The sequence below is a fragment of the Scyliorhinus torazame genome, chromosome 16 (assembly GCF_047496885.1).
Source record: "Scyliorhinus torazame isolate Kashiwa2021f chromosome 16, sScyTor2.1, whole genome shotgun sequence".
Classification (NCBI taxonomy): Eukaryota; Metazoa; Chordata; class Chondrichthyes; order Carcharhiniformes; family Scyliorhinidae; genus Scyliorhinus; species Scyliorhinus torazame.
Window position 1 is genome coordinate 74,528,339 of NC_092722.1, and position 20,466 is coordinate 74,548,804.

At 51.8% G+C, this 20,466-nt stretch overlaps 1 protein-coding gene across 3 annotated transcripts in view; it reads left to right on the top strand.

Moving 5' to 3' along the window:
- The window catches only part of LOC140392880 (rap1 GTPase-activating protein 1-like), a 297,081-nt gene that overhangs the window by 208,365 nt on the left and 68,250 nt on the right, over positions 1–20,466 (top strand). For all 3 annotated transcript variants that reach the window (XM_072478632.1, XM_072478634.1, XM_072478633.1), the window contains one exon: positions 6,056–6,159. In XM_072478632.1, coding sequence (XP_072334733.1) covers positions 6,056–6,159 — 104 coding nt within the window. The remainder of the gene's footprint in view (positions 1–6,055; positions 6,160–20,466) is intronic.

Below are 20,466 nucleotides of genomic sequence, written 5' to 3' on the forward strand. Positions count from 1 at the left end.
ATTGTAATCCCATCCCGAGGGAACAAGCCGTGTGCTAGGAAAAGCAACAAATACATTAGGGAGGGTGAGGTTGGTTGAACTCCATGATACATTTTGGGGTTCTGAAAACGCCTCACCCATAACAATTGGGGGCTCGAGGGGGATAAAAGTCTATCTATTGGATTGGCTTTTGTGAACTTAAAGACAGTGAAGGATTGTTGCTTTTCCGGCGTGGTATGTTAGTTTAAGTGGGGAGAGTGTTGTGAACAATGGCTCTTTCAGAGGCTCAGAAGTTTTTGGGGGTGGAGAATGTCACATGTAGTACCTTACGGACAGAAACGAAAAGCAGACTGTTAGATTTGGCAAGAACATTGCAGTTAACATTACCTGACAAAATGCGAAAAGATGAGATAATTATGGCGGTGGTTAAGCATTTAAAGTTGCCTGAGATAGAGTTTGACTCATTAGAAATGGCAAAAATTCAGATGCAAATTAAACAAATGGAACATGAGAAAGAATTAAAGCGGCTTGAATACGAGAGTGAGAGAGAGGAAAAAGAAAGATAAAGAGAGAGAGAGGAAAAAGAAAAGGAGAAAAGAAAGAATAGCCCGAGCAGAACAAAAAGAAAAAGAAAGGGAGATACAGATCAGGGAAAAAGATAAATAGAGGGAGTTTGAACGTCAGAAAATGGCCATGAAACATGACAGTCAGTTAAAATTGGCAGACGTAAAGGGAAACGTACAGTTGGAGGATAGTGATGAGGATAGTGAGAAAGAGCGTCATAGTCGAAGGCTTGGTGGGAATCTATTTTGCCAAGGTTTGACGAGAAGGAAGTGGAAGCCTTTTTCATTTCATTTGAGAAGATAGCTAAACAAATGAAATGGCCACAGGACATGTGGATGTTACTGATTCAAACAAAGCTGGTAGGTAGAGCTAGTGAAGTGTTTGCATCACTTCCGGAGGAGGTTTCTGGAACGTATGAGGAGGTGAAGAAATCCAGCTTAAGTGCATATGAGCTAGTGCCTGAAGCTTACAGACAAAGGTTTAGAAATTTAAGGAAAGAATTTGGTCAAACATACAAGGAGTTTGAAAGGCTCAAACAGAGTAATTTTGATAGGTGGATAAGGGATTTGAAAATAGACCAAACGTATGAAGCTCTCAGAGAAATTATACTTTTGGAGGAGTTTAAAAATTCAATTCCTGATGTAGTGAGAACTCATGTGGAAGAACAGAGGGTTAAAACTGCGAGATTAGCAGCGGAAATGGCAGATGATTATGAATTAGTTCATAAATCAAAGATTGGTTTCCGACATCAGTTTCAGCCGGTGAGGGATAGAAACTGGGGACATGAGAAATACTCAAGTGATAAAGGTAAAGGTGATCTGATGGGAGACAATAAAGAGAGTGTGACTCAGATTAAAAAAGAAATCCAGGAGGGTGGAAAAGAGATGAAAAGTTTCAGATGTTTTCACTGTAATATACTAGGCCATGTAAAGTCACAGTGTTGGTGGTTAAAGAAAAGCACTGGGAAGGCTGATGTGGTAAAACAGGATAAGACAGTGGGGTTTGTGAGAGTGGTAAAGAAAGGCCCAAGGGAAGCGAAGGAGGTGCAAATGATTGTACAGCCTGTTAAAGAAGTAATTGTTAAGAAGGTGCCAGATATCTTTAAAGAATTTACTTGTGTGGGTAAAGTTTACTCATGTGTATCAGCAGGAGCAGGTAAAGAAGTCACAATTTTAAGAGATACAAGGGCTAGTCAATCGTTAATGGTAAGAGATGAGGAATTATGTAGTTTGGGAAGAATGTTGCCAGAAAAGGTGGTGATATGTGGAATTCAGGGTGAGAAGAGTAGTGTTCCATTATATAAGGTAAGGTTGGAAAGTCCAGTGAAGAGTGGAGAAGGGGTAGTAGGAGTAATAGATAAACGATCTTGTCCAGGAATACAGTTTATCTTGGGTAATGATATAGCTGGATCGCAGGTGGGAGTGATGCCTACTGTGGTTGATAAGCCAGTGGAAAATCAGTCAACTGAAGTGTTGAAGGATGAATATCCTGGGATTTTTCCGGATTGTGTCGTAACAAGGTCGCAAAGTCACAGGTTAAGACAAGAGGAGAAATCAAAGAGTGAAGATGAAGTTGAAGTGCAATTATCAGAAACGATTTTTGATCAGATGGTTGAAAAAGAACAAGAACAGGTGGAGGATGAGGCGGATATTTTTAGCTCAGGAAAATTGGCGGAGTTACAAGAGAAAGATGTAGAAATAAAACGGATGAATCAGAAAGCATATACGGAAGAGGAATCTGAGAGTATACCAGAGTGTTATTACCGTAAAAGTGATGTCTTGATGAGAAAATGGAGACCTGTACTTATGCAGGCGGATGAAAAGTGGGCAGAAGTTCATCAAGTAGTATTGCCGGTCGGGTATAGAAAGGAGGTGTTGCGAGTTGCACATGAGGTACCAGTGGGAGGTCATTTGGGATTAAGGAAAACTCAAGCTAAAATCCAGAAACATTTTTATTGGCCTGGAATACATAAAGCTGTAGTTAAATTTTGTCAATCATGTCACACATATCAAGTGATAGGGAAACTTCAAGCAGTGATAAAACCAATGCCCTTAATACCCATTCCAGCATTTGAGGAACCTTTTACAAGGGTCTTAATCAATTGTGTAGGACCGCTCCCTAAAACAAAAAGTGGGAATCAATATCTTCTGACTGTAATGGATGGGTCTACTAGGTTTCCAGAGGCCATTCCAGTACATAATATTACAGCTATAAGGATTGTGGAGGAGTTACTTGAATTCTTTACTAGATATAGACTATCCACAGAAATTCAATCGGATCAAGGATCAAATTTTACTTCAAAGTTATTCAAAGAAGTTATGGATAGTTTCGGAATAAAACACTTTAAATCAACTACGTACCATCCAGAATCACAGGGAGCGTTAGAAAAGTGGCATCAGACATTAAAGACAATGTTGAGGGCGTATTGTCAAGATTATCCAGAGGATTGGGATAAAGGAATTCCATTCGTATTGTTTGCAATTAGGGATGCACCTAATGAGTCTACCAAATTTAGTCCTTTGAACTAATTTTTGGTCATGAGGTAAGACCACTTAAATTGATTAAGGAAAAATTGGTGAGTGAGAAATCGTAAATTACACTATTGAATTACGTGTCAAATTTTAGGGAACGATTAAATAGAGCAGGTGAATTGGCTAGACAACATTTGAAAGTTGCACAAAATGTGATGAAACGGATAGCGGACAAGAAATCCAAAGTTCGTAGTTTTGCCAGTGGGGATAAAGTTTTAGTGTTCGTATCAGTGGTCGGTGAGCCTTTAAAAGCTAGGTTTTGTGGACCGTATCAGATTGAAAGGAAATTAAGTGAGGTGAATTATGAGGTAAAAACACCAGATAGAAGGAAGACTCACCGAGTGTGTCATGTGAATATGCTTAAAAGGTACTTTGAAAAGGTTTTAATGATTCTAACACAAAGTGACAAACCAAATCCAGATGACTGTGAATTTGACATACCTCAAATTAAATTGGAAATGAGGATGTTCTTAAACATTGGGATGAATTGTTAAGTTACCTTCCAGAGGAAAAACAAACTGACCTGAAAGAGTTATTGATATCACATGGGCAAGTTTGTCGAGATAAATTGGGAAGTACTAAAATGGCTATACATGATGTTGATGTAGGAAATGCTGTTCCTATCAAACAACATCCATATAGACTTAATCCTTTAAAATTGGCACAGGTTAACAGAGAGATTGAGAATATGCTGAAGAATGGCATAATTGAAGTGGGTTGCAGCCAATGGAGCTCACCCATAGTGATGGTACCGAAACCAGACGATACCCAACGGTTGCGTGTGGACTATCGAAAGGTGAATGCAGTTACAAGAACGGACTCTTATCCTATCCCACGTTTGAAGGATTGCATTGAGAAAGTGGGACAATCTGTTTTTATTTCCAACTTCCAGACATGGAAAGAACATTTAAAACATCGTATAGAGTTCTTCGATCGACTTCAGGAGGCGGGTTTGGTGATGAACCTAGCCGAAAGTGAATTTGGAGAAAGCCGAATCGCTTTCCTTGCAGAGTTTCCGATACCCTCAAGACGAAGGGAAATAATACGATTTCTTAGCATGAGTGGGTTTGATCGATCATTTGTGCAAAAGTTTTGTAGCGTGATTACTCCACTGATGGACTTGCTAAAGAAACATCAAAAATTTAAATGGACAGCGGACTTTCAACAGGCATTTGACTGCCTGAAAGCTGTGATCACCAATGCTGCTGTATTGGAGAATCGCAAGGGACTCTGTGGTCAGATTGAACTAAATTATCTGATTCTGAAGAGAAATGCCGAGGAGTAGAGGGATGGATGGATCGTGCAGAGACTGTCTTGTTCAAATAGACTGTCAATCGAGAAGGATTTCGGTTGGAGAAAGAAGAACAAAGAAAAATGGACTATATTGTTATACCTGTTTGCGGGTGTTGTTTTTTTTGAAAAACGAAAAGGTCTATTTACTGTGTACATTTCTTAGTGGATGGTGCAAAAGTGGAAAATGAAACCATCTTGAAGTTGATGGTTTATTTTTTTTTCTTGGCGGGAGGTGTCATGTCAGAGTACCTTTAAGACATGGCTGTTTAAGCAATGTACCTTTAAGAAAACAGTGATGTCAGAGTGTGGGTGTAGCTGGGCTTTTGATCAGCCATTTTGCAGTTTTAAGTTTCAGTTTGAAAAGAGCTTGGGAGTGTCTGTGTTTGCAGTGAGCTGGATCTCTGCCATGAAAGACTATCTCTGAATCATTTGGGTGTTTTAAACTCATAATAGTAAAGCCTTTAACCTGATGTGATTCTGTTTAAAGATGTTAAGTCTCTTGGAAGTTTGAAGGAACATTTTGAGGAATTATTTACTGTTGCAATATTTTCTGAGTTATCTTTGAAGTAAGGAGTGTTAAGAGATCCAATGTTTATTTAAGATGTTAAGTTGAGTTCATGGAATAAACAGTGTTTTGTGTTTAAAAACCCATGTGTCCATAATTGTAATCCCACTCCTAGGGAACAAGCCGTGTGCTAGGAAAAGCAACAATACATTAAAGGGTGAGGTTGGTTGAACTCCATGATACATTTTGGGGTTCTGAAAACGCCTCGCCCATAACAGTACCCTTTCAAAATGGCGGCCCGATCTCTGAGGAGCGGGTCTCACCAGCGAGCTCAGCTCCCCATTGCTGAAAAGGGCGCGATCCAATGCCCATGCTTCACCTGAAAAGCAGTTCTCCGTGGCACAGTGTGACCGATAAAAGCTAGTCTCACTCTAATGTGCAGATTCCTGATGTACCTGAGGTTTTGGAATTCATCCCCTTTGCCTCAGAGAGCTCGGGCAAGCGCAGCTCACTACTGGTCTCCACAGATGGGGACCAGACGGAATGGCATTCATGGGGGTCTCCCAGGGGATTGAAGACCCCCTGCAAGCCCTTTGGGTAATGTGGTTCCCTGGCATTGGTGGTGCCACCTGGGCAGCCTGGCACTGCCAAGGTGCCCAGGTGGTATTTTTTGTGCACGATGGAATCGAGCCTCGGGTGCCCTGTTGGGGGGGGGGGGGAAGCAGGGACCCTCCCAAAGTGTGTTTGGGCTGGGAGGGGGTGTTGGGGATTGCTTTGGGACCTCACTACATGCGTCCCAGTGTAGAAAATGGGACTATATGCGGCCTCAGCTATCAGTGCTGCGCTGATGGCGGGAAAAGTGATTTGCAATTGCCTGAAAATTCCGACCAAAGTGTGGGTAAATGTCGGTGTGGATCTCACCCAAACCGCTGGCGAGAAACACCGCACCAAACTCACCCAAAATTAGGCTTTTGGTTAAATCACACCTCTGTCTCTCTCTCTCTCTCAACCTCTGTCTCTCCCTCTCTGTCTCTCTCTCAGTTTCTGTCTCTCCCTCTCTGTCTCTCTCCCTCTGCCCCTCTCTCTCTGCCTCTCTCTCCCTTGCTACCTTCTCTCCCTCTCCCTCTCTGTTTCTCTTTCTCTCTTATCCCTCTGTCTCTCAGTCTTCCCTATTTTTTTCCAGGAACACTATAATTTTTATGCCATTGACGTGTCACTGGGAAAGTTGCTCCTGTCGGTCAAATGTGAGCTGATGGAAGGTCAGGAAATATTCAGACTTCTCATGAGGTAAGAGAGTCTGGTCCAGAGTAACCCAAAAAAACCACTGAACTTGGAAAACACTGAGCTTGAAAAACACTGAACCCCCAAAACACCAACCCCCCATCAGCACCGAACCTCCAAAACACAGAGCTCCCAAAACACTGAACCCTGAAAAATACAGAACCCCCAAAACACTGAACCCACAAACACTGAACCCCAAAACACTGAACCCCCAAAACACCAACCCCCCATCAGCACCGAACCTCCAAAACACAGAGCTCCCAAAACACTGAACCCTGAAAAATACAGAACCCCCAAAACACTGAATCCACAAACACTGAACCCCAAAAACACAACCCCCCAAAAAAACAACCCCAAAATCTCTGGACACCAAAATCTCTGAATCTCAAAAGTGCATCCTCAAAAAACAGAACCTCCAAAACACTGAACCCCCAAAACACTGAAACCCCAAATCACAACACCAAGAAACACAACCCCGAAAAACAGTGAACTTGCAAAACACTGAACCCAAAAACACTGAACCCGAAAACACAGAACTACAAAAACACTGGACCCCAAAAAAACACCAAAACCTGAAATAAATTGAACCACAAAAACACCAAACTCCCCAAAACACTGAACCCTGAAAAACATTGAATCCCCAAAACATTGAATGCCACAAACACTGAATCCCCAAAAACACAGTCCCATAAAACACTGAACCCCAAAAGCACTGACCTCAAAAACAAAGCCTCAAAAATAGTGAACCCCAAAGGCGCCGAACCTCTAAACACAGAATTTCAAAAACACTGAGCCCCCAAAACACTGAGCCCCGAACACACTGAGCCCCGAACACACTGAGCCCCGAACACACTGAGCCCCCAAAACACCGAGCCCCCAAAACACTGAGCCCCGAACACACTGAGCCCCCAAAACACTGAGCCCCGAACACACAGAGCCCCGAACACACTGAGCCCCCAAAACACCGAGCCCCCAAAACACTGAGCCCCGAACACACTGAGCCCCCAAAGCACTGAACCCCGAACACACTGAGCCCCGAAAACACTGAGCCACCAAAACACTGAGGCCCGAACACACTGAGCCCCGAACACACTGAGCCCCCAAAACACTGAGCCGCGAACACAATGAGCCCCGAACACACTGAGCCCCCAAAACACCGAGCCCCCAAAACACTGAGCCCCGAACACACTGAGCCCCCAAAACACTGAGCCCCGAACACACTGAGCCCCGAACACACTGAGCCCCCAAAACACTGAGCCCCCAAAACACTGAGCCCCGAACACACTGAGCCTCGAACACACTGAGCCCCCAAAACACCGAGCCCCCAAAACACTGAGCCCCCAAAACACTGAGCCCCCAAAACATCGAGTCCCCAAAACACTGAGCCCCCAAAACAAATGCCCCTAAAACACCGAGCCCCCAAAACACTGAGCCCCGAACACACTGAGCCCCCAAAACATCGAGCCCCCAAAACACTGAGCCCCCAAAACAAATGCCCCTAAAACACCGAGCCCCCAAAACACTGAGCCCCGAACACACTGAGCCCCGAACACACTGAGCCCCGAACACACTGAGCCCCCAAAACACTGAGCCCCCAAAACACTGAGCCCCCAAAACAGTGAGCCCCCAAAACACCGAGCCCCCAAAACACTGAGCCCCCAAAACAGGGAGCCCCCAAAACACAGAGCCCCCAAAACACTGAGCCCCTGACACACTGAGCCCCAAAAACACTGAGCCCCGAACATACTGAGCCCCCAAAACACTGAGCCCCGAACACACTGAGACCTCAAATCATCGAGCCCCCAAAACACTGAGCCCCGAACACACTGAGCCCCCGAAACATCGAGCCCACAAAACACTGAGCCCCGAACACACTGAGTCCCCAAAACACTGAGCCCCCAAAACACTGAGCCCCCAAAACAAATGCCCCTCAAACACCGAGCCCCCAAAACACTGAGCCCCGAACACACTGAGCCCCCAAAACACTGAGCCCCCAAAACACTAAGCCCCCAAAACACTGAGCCCCCAAAACACTGAGCCCCGAACACACTGAGCCTCCATAACACTGAGCCCCCAAAACACCGAGCCCTGAACACACTGAACCACCAAAACACTGAGCCCCGAGCACACTGAGCCCCCAAAACACTGAGCCCCCAAAACACTGAGCCCCCAAAACACCGAGCCCTGAACACACTGAGTCACCAAAACACTGAGCCCCGAACACACTGAGCCCCCAAAACACTGAGCCCCCAAAACACCGAGCCCCCAAAACCCCGAGCCCCCAAAACACTGAGCCCCCAAAACACTGAGCCCCGAACACGCTGAGCCCACAAAACACCGAGCCCCCAAAACACTGAGCCCCCAAAACACTGAGCCCCCAAAACACCGAGCCCTGAACACACTGATTCCCCAAAACACTGAGCCCCGAACACACTGAGCCCCCAAAACACTGAGCCCCCAAAACACTGAGCCCCCAAAACAACGAGCCCTGAACACACTGAGCCACCAAAACACTGAGCCCCGAACACACTGAGCCCACTAAAACACTGAGCCTCCAAAACACTGAGCCCCCAAAACACCGAGCCCCCAAAACACTGAGCCCCAAACACACTGAGCCCCCAAAACACTGAGCCCCCAAAACAGTGAGCCCCCAAAACACCGAGCCCCCAAAACACTGAGCCCCTAACACACTGAGCCCCCAAAACACTGAGCTCCGAGCACACTGAGCCCCCAAAAGATCGAGCCCCCAAAACACTGAGCCCCGAACACACTGAGCCCCCAAAACACTCAGCCCCCAAAACACTGAGCCCCCAAAACAAATGTCCCTAAAACACCGAGCCCCCAAAACACTGAGCCCCGAACACACTGAGCCCACAAAACACTGAGCCCCCAAAACAAATGCCCCTAAAACACCGAGCCCCCAAAACACTGAGCCACGAACACACAGAGCCCCCAAAACATCGAGCCCCCAAAACACTGAGCCCCCAAAACACTGAGCCCCGAACCCACTGAGCCCCCAAAACATCGAGCCCCCAAAACACTGAGCCCCCAAAACAAATGCCCCTAAAACACCGAGCCCCCAAAACACTGAGCCCCGAACACACTGAGCCCCGAACACACTGAGCCCCCAAAACACTGAGCCCCCAAAACACTGAGCCCCCAAAACAGTGATCACCCAAAACACCGAGCCCCAGAACACTGAGCCCCCAAAACAGGGATCCCCCAAAACACCGAGCCACCCAAAACACTGAGCCCCTAACACACTGAGCCCCCAAAACACTGAGCCCCGAACATACTGAGCCCCCAAAACACTGAGCCCCTAACACACTGAGCCCCCAAAACACTGAGCCCCCAAAACACTGAGCCCCCAAAACACTGAGCCCCCAAAACACCGAGCCCCCAAAACACTGAACCCCGAGCACACTGAGCCCCCAAAACACCGAGCCCCCAAAACACTGAGCCCCGAACACACTGAGCCCCCAAAACACTCAGCCACCAAAACACTAAGCCGCCAAAAAACTGAGCCCTGAACACTCTGAGCCACCAAAACACTGAGCCCCCAAAACACTGAGCCCCGAACACATTGAGCCACCAAAACACTGAGCCCCGAACACACTGAGCCCCCAAAACACTGAGCCCCCAAAACACTGAGCCCCCAAAACAATGAGCCCCCAAAACACCGAGCCCCCAAAACACTGAGCCCCCAAAACAGTGAGCCCCCAAAACACCGAGCCCCCAAAACACTGAGCCCCTAACACACTGAGCCCCCAAAACACTGAGCCCCGAACACACTGAGCCCCCAAAAAACACTGAGGCCTGAACACACTGATTCCCCAAAACACTGAGCCCCGAACACACTGAGCCCCCAAAACACTGAGCCCCCAAAACACTGAGCCCCCAAAACAGTGAGCCCCCAAAACACCGAGCCCCCAAAACACTGAGCCCCCAAAACAGTGAGCCCCCAAAACACGGAGCCCCCAGAACACTGAGCCCCTAACACTCTGAGCCCCCAAAACACTGTGCCCCGAACACACTGAGCCCCCAAAACACTGAGCCCCGAACACACTGAGCCCCCAAAACATCGAGCCCCAAAACACTGAGCCCCGAACACACAGAGCCGCCAAAACACTGAGCCCCCAAAACACTGAGCCCCCAAAACAAATGCCCCTAAAACACCGAGCCCCCAAAACACACAACCCCGAACACACTGAGCCCCCAAAACACTGAGCCCCCAAAACACTAAGCCCCCAAAACACCGAGCCCCCAAAACACTGAGCCCCGAACACACTGAGCCTCCAAAACACTGAGCCCCCAAAACACCGAGCCCTGAACACACTGAGCCACCAAAACACTGAGCCCCGAACACACTGAGCCCCCAAAACACTGAGCCCCCAAAACACTGAGCCCCCAAAACACCGAGCCCTGAACACACTGAGCCACCTAAACACTGAGCCCCGAACACACTGAGCCCTCAAAACACTGAGCCCCCAAAACACCGAGCCCCCAAAACACCGAGCCCCCAAATCACTGAGCACCCAAAACACTGAGCCCCGAACACACTGAGCCCCCAAAACACTGAGCCCCCAAAACACCGAGCCCTGAACACACTGTTTCCCCAAAACACTGAGCCCCCAAAACATCGAGTCCCCAAAACACTGAGCCCCAAAAACAAATGCCCCTAAAACACCGAGCCCCCAAAACACTGAGCCCCGAACACACTGAGCCCCCAAAACATCGAGCCCCCAAAACACTGAGCCCCCAAAACAAATGCCCCTAAAACACCGAGCCCCCAAAACACTGAACCCCGAACACACTGAGCCCCGAACACACTGAGCCCCGAACACACTGAGCCCCCACAACACTGAGCCCCCAAAACAGTGAGCCCCCAAAACACCGAGCCCCCAAAACACTGAGCCCCCAAAACAGGGAGCCCCCAAAACACAGAGCCCCCAAAACACTGAGCCCCTGACACACTGAGCCCCAAAAACACTGAGCCCCGAACATACTGAGCCCCCAAAACACTGAGCCCCGAACACACTGAGACCTCAAAACATCGAGCCCCCAAAACACTGAGCCCCGAACACACTGAGCCCCCTAAACATCGAGCCCACAAAACACTGAGCCCCGAACAGACTGAGTCCCCAAAACACTGAGCCCCCAAAACACTGAGCCCCCAAAACAAATGCCCCTAAAACACTGAGCCCCGAACACACTGAGCCTCCATAACACTGAGCCCCCAAAACACCGAGCCCTGAACACACTGAACCACCAAAACACTGAGCCCCGAGCACACTGAGCCCCCAAAACACTGAGCCCCCAAAACACCGAGCCCTGAACACACTGAGTCACCAAAACACTGAGCCCCGAACACACTGAGCCCCCAAAACACTGAGCCCCCAAAACACCGAGCCCCCAAAACCCCGAGCCCCCAAAACACTGAGCCCCCAAAACACTGAGCCCCGAACACACTGAGCCCACAAAACACCGAGCCCCCAAAACACTGAGCCCCCAAAACACTGAGCCCCCAAAACACCGAGCCCTGAACACACTGATTCCCCAAAACACTGAGCCCCGAACACACTGAGCCCCCAAAACACTGAGCCCCCAAAACACTGAGCCCCCAAAACAACGAGCCCTGAACACACTGAGCCACCAAAACACTGAGCCCCGAACACACTGAGCCCACTAAAACACTGAGCCTCCAAAACACTGAGCCCCCAAAACACCGAGCCCCCAAAACACCGAGCCCTGAACACACTGAACCACCAAAACACTGAGCCCCGAGCACACTGAGCCCCCAAAACACTGAGCCCCCAAAACACCGAGCCCTGAACACACTGAGTCACCAAAACACTGAGCCCCGAACACACTGAGCCCCCAAAACACTGAGCCCCCAAAACACCGAGCCCCCAAAACCCCGAGCCCCCAAAACACTGAGCCCCCAAAACACTGAGCCCCGAACACACTGAGCCCACAAAACACCGAGCCCCCAAAACACTGAGCCCCCAAAACACTGAGCCCCCAAAACACCGAGCCCTGAACACACTGATTCCCCAAAACACTGAGCCCCGAACACACTGAGCCCCCAAAACACTGAGCCCCCAAAACACTGAGCCCCCAAAACAACGAGCCCTGAACACACTGAGCCACCAAAACACTGAGCCCCGAACACACTGAGCCCACTAAAACACTGAGCCTCCAAAACACTGAGCCCCCAAAACACCGAGCCCCCAAAACACTGAGCCCCTAACACACTGAGCCCCCAAAACACTGAGCCCCCAAAACAGTGAGCCCCCAAAACACCGAGCCCCCAAAACACTGAGCCCCTAACACACTGAGCCCCCAAAACACTGAGCTCCGAACACACTGAGCCCCCAAAAGATCGAGCCCCCAAAACACTGAGCCCCGAACACACTGAGCCCCCAAAACACTGAGCCCCCAAAACACTGAGCCCCCAAAACAAATGTCCCTAAAACACCGAGCCCCCAAAACACTGAGCCCCGAACACACTGAGCCCACAAAACACTGAGCCCCGAACACACTGAGCCCCCAAAACACCGAGCCCCCAAAACACTGAGCCCCGAACACACTGAGCCCCCAAAACACTGAGCCCCGAACACACTGAGCCACGAACACACTGAGCCCCCAAAACACTGAGCCCCGAACACACTGAGCCCCGAACACACTGAGCCCCCAAAACACCGAGCCCCCAAAACACTGAGCCCCCAAAACACTGAGCCCCGAACACACTGAGCCCCCAAAACATCGAGCCCCCAAAACACTGAGCCCCCAAAACACTGAGCCCCGAACACACTGAGCCCCCAAAACATCGAGCCCCCAAAACACTGAGCCCCCAAAACAAATGCCCCTAAAACACCGAGCCCCCAAAACACTGAGCCCCGAACACACTGAGCCCCCAAAACATCGAGCCCCCAAAACACTGAGCCCCCAAAACACTGAGCCCCGAACACACTGAGCCCCCAAAACATCGAGCCCCCAAAACACTGAGCCCCCAAAACAAATGCCCTTAAAACACCGAGCCCCCAAAACACTGAGCCCCGAACACACTGAGCCCCGAACACACTGAGCCCCCAAAACACTAAGCCCCCAAAACACTGAGCCCCCAAAACAGTGATCACCCAAAACACCGAGCCCCCAAAACACTGAGCCCCCAAAACAGGGAGCCCCCAAAACAACGAGCCACCCAAAACACTGAGCCCCTAACACACTGAGCCCCCAAAACACTGAGCCACGAACATACTGAGCCCCCAAAACACTGAGCCCCTAACACACGAGCCCCCAAAACACTGAGCCCCCAAAACACTGAGCCCCCAAAACACTGAGCCCCCAAAACACCGAGCCCCCAAAACACAGAACCCCGAGCACACTGAGCCCCCAAAACACCGAGCCCCCAAAACACTGAGCCCCGAACACACTGAGCCCCCAAAACACTGAGCCCCGAACACACTGAGCCACGAACACACTGAGCCCCCAAAACACTGAGCCCCGAACACACTGAGCCCCGAACACACTGAGCCCCCAAAACACCGAGCCCCCAAAACACTGAGCCCCCAAAACTCTGAGCCCCGAACACACTGAGCCCCCAAAACATCGAGCCCCCAAAACACTGAGCCCCCAAAACACTGAGCCCCGAACACACTGAGCCCCCAAAACATCGAGCCCCCAAAACACTGAGCCCCCAAAACAAATGCCCCTAAAACACCGAGCCCCCAAAACACTGAGCCCCGAACACACTGAGCCCCCAAAACATCGAGCCCCCAAAACACTGAGCCCCCAAAACACTGAGCCCCGAACACACTGAGCCCCCAAAACATCGAGCCCCCAAAACACTGAGCCCCCAAAACAAATGCCCTTAAAACACCGAGCCCCCAAAACACTGAGCCCCGAACACACTGAGCCCCGAACACACTGAGCCCCCAAAACACTGAGCCCCCAAAACAGTGATCACCCAAAACACCGAGCCCCCAAAACACTGAGCCCCCAAAACAGGGAGCCCCCAAAACACCGAGCCACCCAAAACACTGAGCCCCTAACACACTGAGCCCCCAAAACACTGAGCCCCGAACATACTGAGCCCCCAAAACACTGAGCCCCTAACACACTGAGCCCCCAAAACACTGAGCCCCCAAAACACTGAGCCCCCAAAACACCGAGCCCCCAAAACACTGAACCCCGAGCACACTGAGCCCCCAAAACACCGAGCCCCCAAAACACTGAGCCCCGAACACACTGAGCCCCCAAAACACTCAGCCACCAAAACACTGAGCCCTGAACACACTGAGCCACCAAAACACTGAGCCCCCAAAACACTGAGCCCTGAACACACTGATTCCCCAAAACACTGAGCCCCGAACACACTGAGCCCCCAAAACACTGAGCCCCCAAAACAGTGAGCCCCCAAAACACCGAGCCCCCAAAACACTGAGCCCCCAAAACAGTGAGCCCCCAAAACACGGAGCCCCCAGAACACTGAGCCCCTAACACTCTGAGCCCCCAAAACACTGTGCCCCGAACACACTGAGCCCCCAAAACACTGAGCCCCGAACACACTGAGCCCCCAAAACATCGAGCCCCAAAACACTGAGCCCCGAACACACAGAGCCGCCAAAACACTGAGCCCCCAAAACACTGAGCCCCCAAAACAAATGCCCCTAAAACACCGAGCCCCCAAAACACACAACCCCGAACACACTGAGCCCCCAAAACACTGAGCCCCCAAAACACTCAGCCCCCAAAACACCGAGCCCCCAAAACACTGAGCCCCGAACACACTGAGCCTCCAAAACACTGAGCCCCCAAAACACCGAGCCCTGAACACACTGAGCCACCAAAACACTGAGCCCCGAACACACTGAGCCCCCAAAACACTGAGCCCCCAAAACACCGAGCCCTGAACACACTGAGCCACCTAAACACTGAGCCCCGAACACAGTGAGCCCTCAAAACACTGAGCCCCCAAAACACCGAGCCCCCAAAACACCGAGCCCCCAAATCACTGAGCACCCAAAACACTGAGCCCCGAACACACTGAGCCCCCAAAACACTGAGCCCCCAAAACACCGAGCCCTGAACACACTGTTTCCCCAAAACACTGAGCCCCCAAAACATCGAGTCCCCAAAACACTGAGCCCCAAAAACAAATGCCCCTAAAACACCGAGCCCCCAAAACACTGAGCCCCGAACACACTGAGCCCCCAAAACATCGAGCCCCCAAAACACTGAGCCCCCAAAACAATGCCCCTAAAACACCGAGCCCCCAAAACACTGAACCCCGAACACACTGAGCCCCGAACACACTGAGCCCCGAACACACTGAGCCCCCACAACACTGAGCCCCCAAAACACTGAGCCCCCAAAACAGTGAGCCCCCAAAACACCGAGCCCCCAAAACACTGAGCCCCCAAAACAGGGAGCCCCCAAAACACAGAGCCCCCAAAACACTGAGCCCCTGACACACTGAGCCCCAAAAACACTGAGCCCCGAACATACTGAGCCCCCAAAACACTGAGCCCCGAACACACTGAGACCTCAAAACATCGAGCCCCCAAAACACTGAGCCCCGAACACACTGAGCCCCCTAAACATCGAGCCCACAAAACACTGAGCCCCGAACACACTGAGTCCCCAAAACACTGAGCCCCCAAAACACTGAGCCCCCAAAACAAATGCCCCTAAAACACTGAGCCCCGAACACACTGAGCCTCCATAACACTGAGCCCCCAAAACACCGAGCCCTGAACACACTGAACCACCAAAACACTGAGCCCCGAGCACACTGAGCCCCCAAAACACTGAGCCCCCAAAACACCGAGCCCTGAACACACTGAGTCACCAAAACACTGAGCCCCGAACACACTGAGCCCCCAAAACACTGAGCCCCCAAAACACCGAGCCCCCAAAACCCCGAGCCCACAAAACACTGAGCCCCCAAAACACTGAGCCCCGAACACACTGAGCCCACAAAACACCGAGCCCCCAAAACACTGAGCCCCCAAAACACTGAGCCCCCAAAACACCGAGCCCTGAACACACTGATTCCCCAAAACACTGAGCCCCGAACACACTGAGCCCCCAAAACACTGAGCCCCCAAAACACTGAGCCCCCAAAACAACGAGCCCTGAACACACTGAGCCACCAAAACACTGAGCCCCGAACACACTGAGCCCACTAAAACACTGAGCCTCCAAAACACTGAGCCCCCAAAACACCGAGCCCCCAAAACACTGAGCCCCTAACACACTGAGCCCCCAAAACACTGAGCCCCCAAAACAGTGAGCCCCCAAAACACCGAGCCCCCAAAACACTGAGCCCCTAACACACTGAGCCCCCAAAACACTGAGCTCCGAACACACTGAGCCCCCAAAAGATCGAGCCCCCAAAACACTGAGCCCCGAACACACTGAGCCCCCAAAACACTGAGCCCCCAAAACACTGAGCCCCCAAAACAAATGTCCCTAAAACACCGAGCCCCCAAAACACTGAGCCCCGAACACACTGAGCCCACAAAACACTGAGCCCCGAACACACTGAGCCCCCAAAACACCGAGCCCCCAAAACACTGAGCCCCGAACACACTGAGCCCCCAAAAACACTGAGCCCCGAACACACTGAGCCACGAACACACTGAGCCCCCAAAACACTGAGCCCCGAACACACTGAGCCCCGAACACACTGAGCCCCCAAAACACCGAGCCCCCAAAACACTGAGCCCCCAAAACACTGAGCCCCGAACACACTGAGCCCCCAAAACATCGAGCCCCCAAAACACTGAGCCCGCAAAACACTGAGCCCCGAACACACTGAGCCCCCAAAACATCGAGCCCCCAAAACACTGAGCCCCCAAAACAAATGCCCCTAAAACACCGAGCCCCCAAAACACTGAGCCCCGAACACACTGAGCCCCCAAAACATCGAGCCCCCAAAACACTGAGCCCCCAAAACACTGAGCCCCGAACACACTGAGCCCCCAAAACATCGAGCCCCCAAAACACTGAGCCCCCAAAACAAATGCCCTTAAAACACCGAGCCCCCAAAACACTGAGCCCCGAACACACTGAGCCCCGAACACACTGAGCCCCCAAAACACTAAGCCCCCAAAACACTGAGCCCCCAAAACAGTGATCACCCAAAACACCGAGCCCCCAAAACACTGAGCCCCCAAAACAGGGAGCCCCCAAAACACCGAGCCACCCAAAACACTGAGCCCCTAACACACTGAGCCCCCAAAACACTGAGCCCCGAACATACTGAGCCCCCAAAACACTGAGCCCCTAACACACGAGCCCCCAAAACACTGAGCCCCCAAAACACTGAGCCCCCAAAACACTGAGCCCCCAAAACACCGAGCCCCCAAAACACTGAACCCCGAGCACACTGAGCCCCCAAAACACCGAGCCCCCAAAACACTGAGCCCGAACACACTGAGCCCCCAAAACACTGAGCCCCGAACACACTGAGCCACGAACACACTGAGCCCCCAAAACACTGAGCCCCGAACACACTGAGCCCCGAACACACTGAGCCCCCAAAACACCGAGCCCCCAAAACACTGAGCCCCCAAAACACTGAGCCCCGAACACACTGAGCCCCCAAAACATCGAGCCCCCAAAACACTGAGCCCCCAAAACACTGAGCCCCGAACACACTGAGCCCCCAAAACATCGAGCCCCCAAAACACTGAGCCCCCAAAACAAATGCCCCTAAAACACCGAGCCCCCAAAACACTGAGCCCCGAACACACTGAGCCCCCAAAACATCGAGCCCCCAAAACACTGAGCCCCCAAAACACTGAGCCCCGAACACACTGAGCCCCCAAAACATCGAGCCCCCAAAACACTGAGCCCCCAAAACAAATGCCCTTAAAACACCGAGCCCCCAAAACACTGAGCCCCGAACACACTGAGCCCCGAACACACTGAGCCCCCAAAACACTAAGCCCCCAAAACACTGAGCCCCCAAAACAGTGATCACCCAAAACACCGAGCCCCCAAAACACTGAGCCCCCAAAACAGGGAGCCCCCAAAACACCGAGCCACCCAAAACACTGAGCCCCTAACACACTGAGCCCCCAAAACACTGAGCCCCGAACATACTGAGCCCCCAAAACACTGAGCCCCTAACACACGAGCCCCCAAAACACTGAGCCCCCAAAACACTGAGCCCCCAAAACACTGAGCCCCCAAAACACCGAGCCCCCAAAACACTGAACCCCGAGCACACTGAGCCCCCAAAACACCGAGCCCCCAAAACACTGAGCCCGAACACACTGAGCCCCCAAAACACTGAGCCCCGAACACACTGAGCCACGAACACACTGAGCCCCCAAAACACTGAGCCCCGAACACACTGAGCCCCGAACACACTGAGCCCCCAAAACACCGAGCCCCCAAAACACTGAGCCCCCAAAACACTGAGCCCCGAACACACTGAGCCCCCAAAACATCGAGCCCCCAAAACACTGAGCCCCCAAAACACTGAGCCCCGAACACACTGAGCCCCCAAAACATCGAGCCCCCAAAACACTGAGCCCCCAAAACAAATGCCCCTAAAACACCGAGCCCCCAAAACACTGAGCCCCGAACACACTGAGCCCCCAAAACATCGAGCCCCCAAAACACTGAGCCCCCAAAACACTGAGCCCCGAACACACTGAGCCCCCAAAACATCGAGCCCCCAACACACTGAGCCCCCAAAACAAATGCCCTTAAAACACCGAGCCCCCAAAACACTGAGCCCCGAACACACTGAGCCCCGAACACACTGAGCCCCCAAAACACTGAGCCCCCAAAACACTGAGCCCCCAAAACAGTGATCACCCAAAACACCGAGCCCCCAAAACACTGAGCCCCCAAAACAGGGAGCCCCAAAAACACCGAGCCACCCAAAACACTGAGCCCCTAACACACTGAGCCCCCAAAACACTGAGCCCCGAACATACTGAGCCCCCAAAACACTGAGCCCCTAACACACTGAGCCCCCAAAACACTGAGCCCCCAAAACACTGAGCCCCCAAAACACCGAGCCCCCAAAACACTGAACCCCGAGCACACTGAGCCCCCAAAACACCGAGCCCCCAAAACACTGAGCCCCGAACACACTGAGCCCCCAAAACACTCAGCCACCAAAACACTGAGCCCTGAACACACTGAGCCACCAAAACACTGAGCCCCCAAAACACTGAGCCCCGAACACATTGAGGCACCAAAACACTGAGCCCCGAACACACTGAGCCCCCAAAACACTGAGCCCCCAAAACACTGTGCCCCCAAAACAATGAGCCCCCAAAACACCGAGCCCCCAAAACACTGAGCCCCCAAAACAGTGAGCCCCCAAAACACCGAGCCCCCAAAACACTGAGCCCCTAACACACTGAGCCCCCAAAACACTGAGCCCCGAACACACTGAGCCCCCAAAAAACACTGAGCCCTGAACACACTGATTCCCCAAAACACTGAGCCCCGAACACACTGAGCCCCCAAAACACTGAGCCCCCAAAACACTGAGCCCCCAAAACAGTGAGCCCCCAAAACACCGAGCCCCCAAAACACCGAGCCCCCAAAACAGTGAGCCCCCAAAACACCGAGCCCCCAGAACACTGAGCCCCTAACACTCTGAGCCCCCAAAACACTGTGCCCCGAACACACTGAGCCCCCAAAACACTGAGCCCCGAACACACTGAGCCCCCAAAACATCGAGCCCCCAAAACACTGAGCCCCGAACACACAGAGCCGCCAAAACACTGAGCCCCCAAAACACTGAGCCCCCAAAACAAATGCCCCTAAAACACCGAGCCCCCAAAACACACAACCCCGAACACACTGAGCCCCCAAAACACTGAGCCCCCAAAACACTAAGCCCCCAAAACACCGAGCCCCCAAAACACTGAGCCCCGAACACACTGAGCCTCCAAAACACTGAGCCCCCAAAACACCGAGCCCTGAACACACTGAGCCACCAAAACACTGAGCCCCGAACACACTGAGCCCCCAAAACACTGAGCCCCCAAAACACTGAGCCCCCAAAACACCGAGCCCTGAACACACTGAGCCACCTAAACACTGAGCCCCGAACACACTGAGCCCCCAAAACACTGAGCCCCCAAAACACCGAGCCCCCAAAACACCGAGCCCCCAAATCACTGAGCACCCAAAACACTGAGCCCCGAACACACTGAGCCCCCAAAACACTGAGCCCCCAAAACACCGAGCCCTGAACACACTGTTTCCCCAAAACACTGAGCCCCCAAAACACTGAGCCCCCAAAACGCCGAGCCCCCAAAACACTGAGCCCTG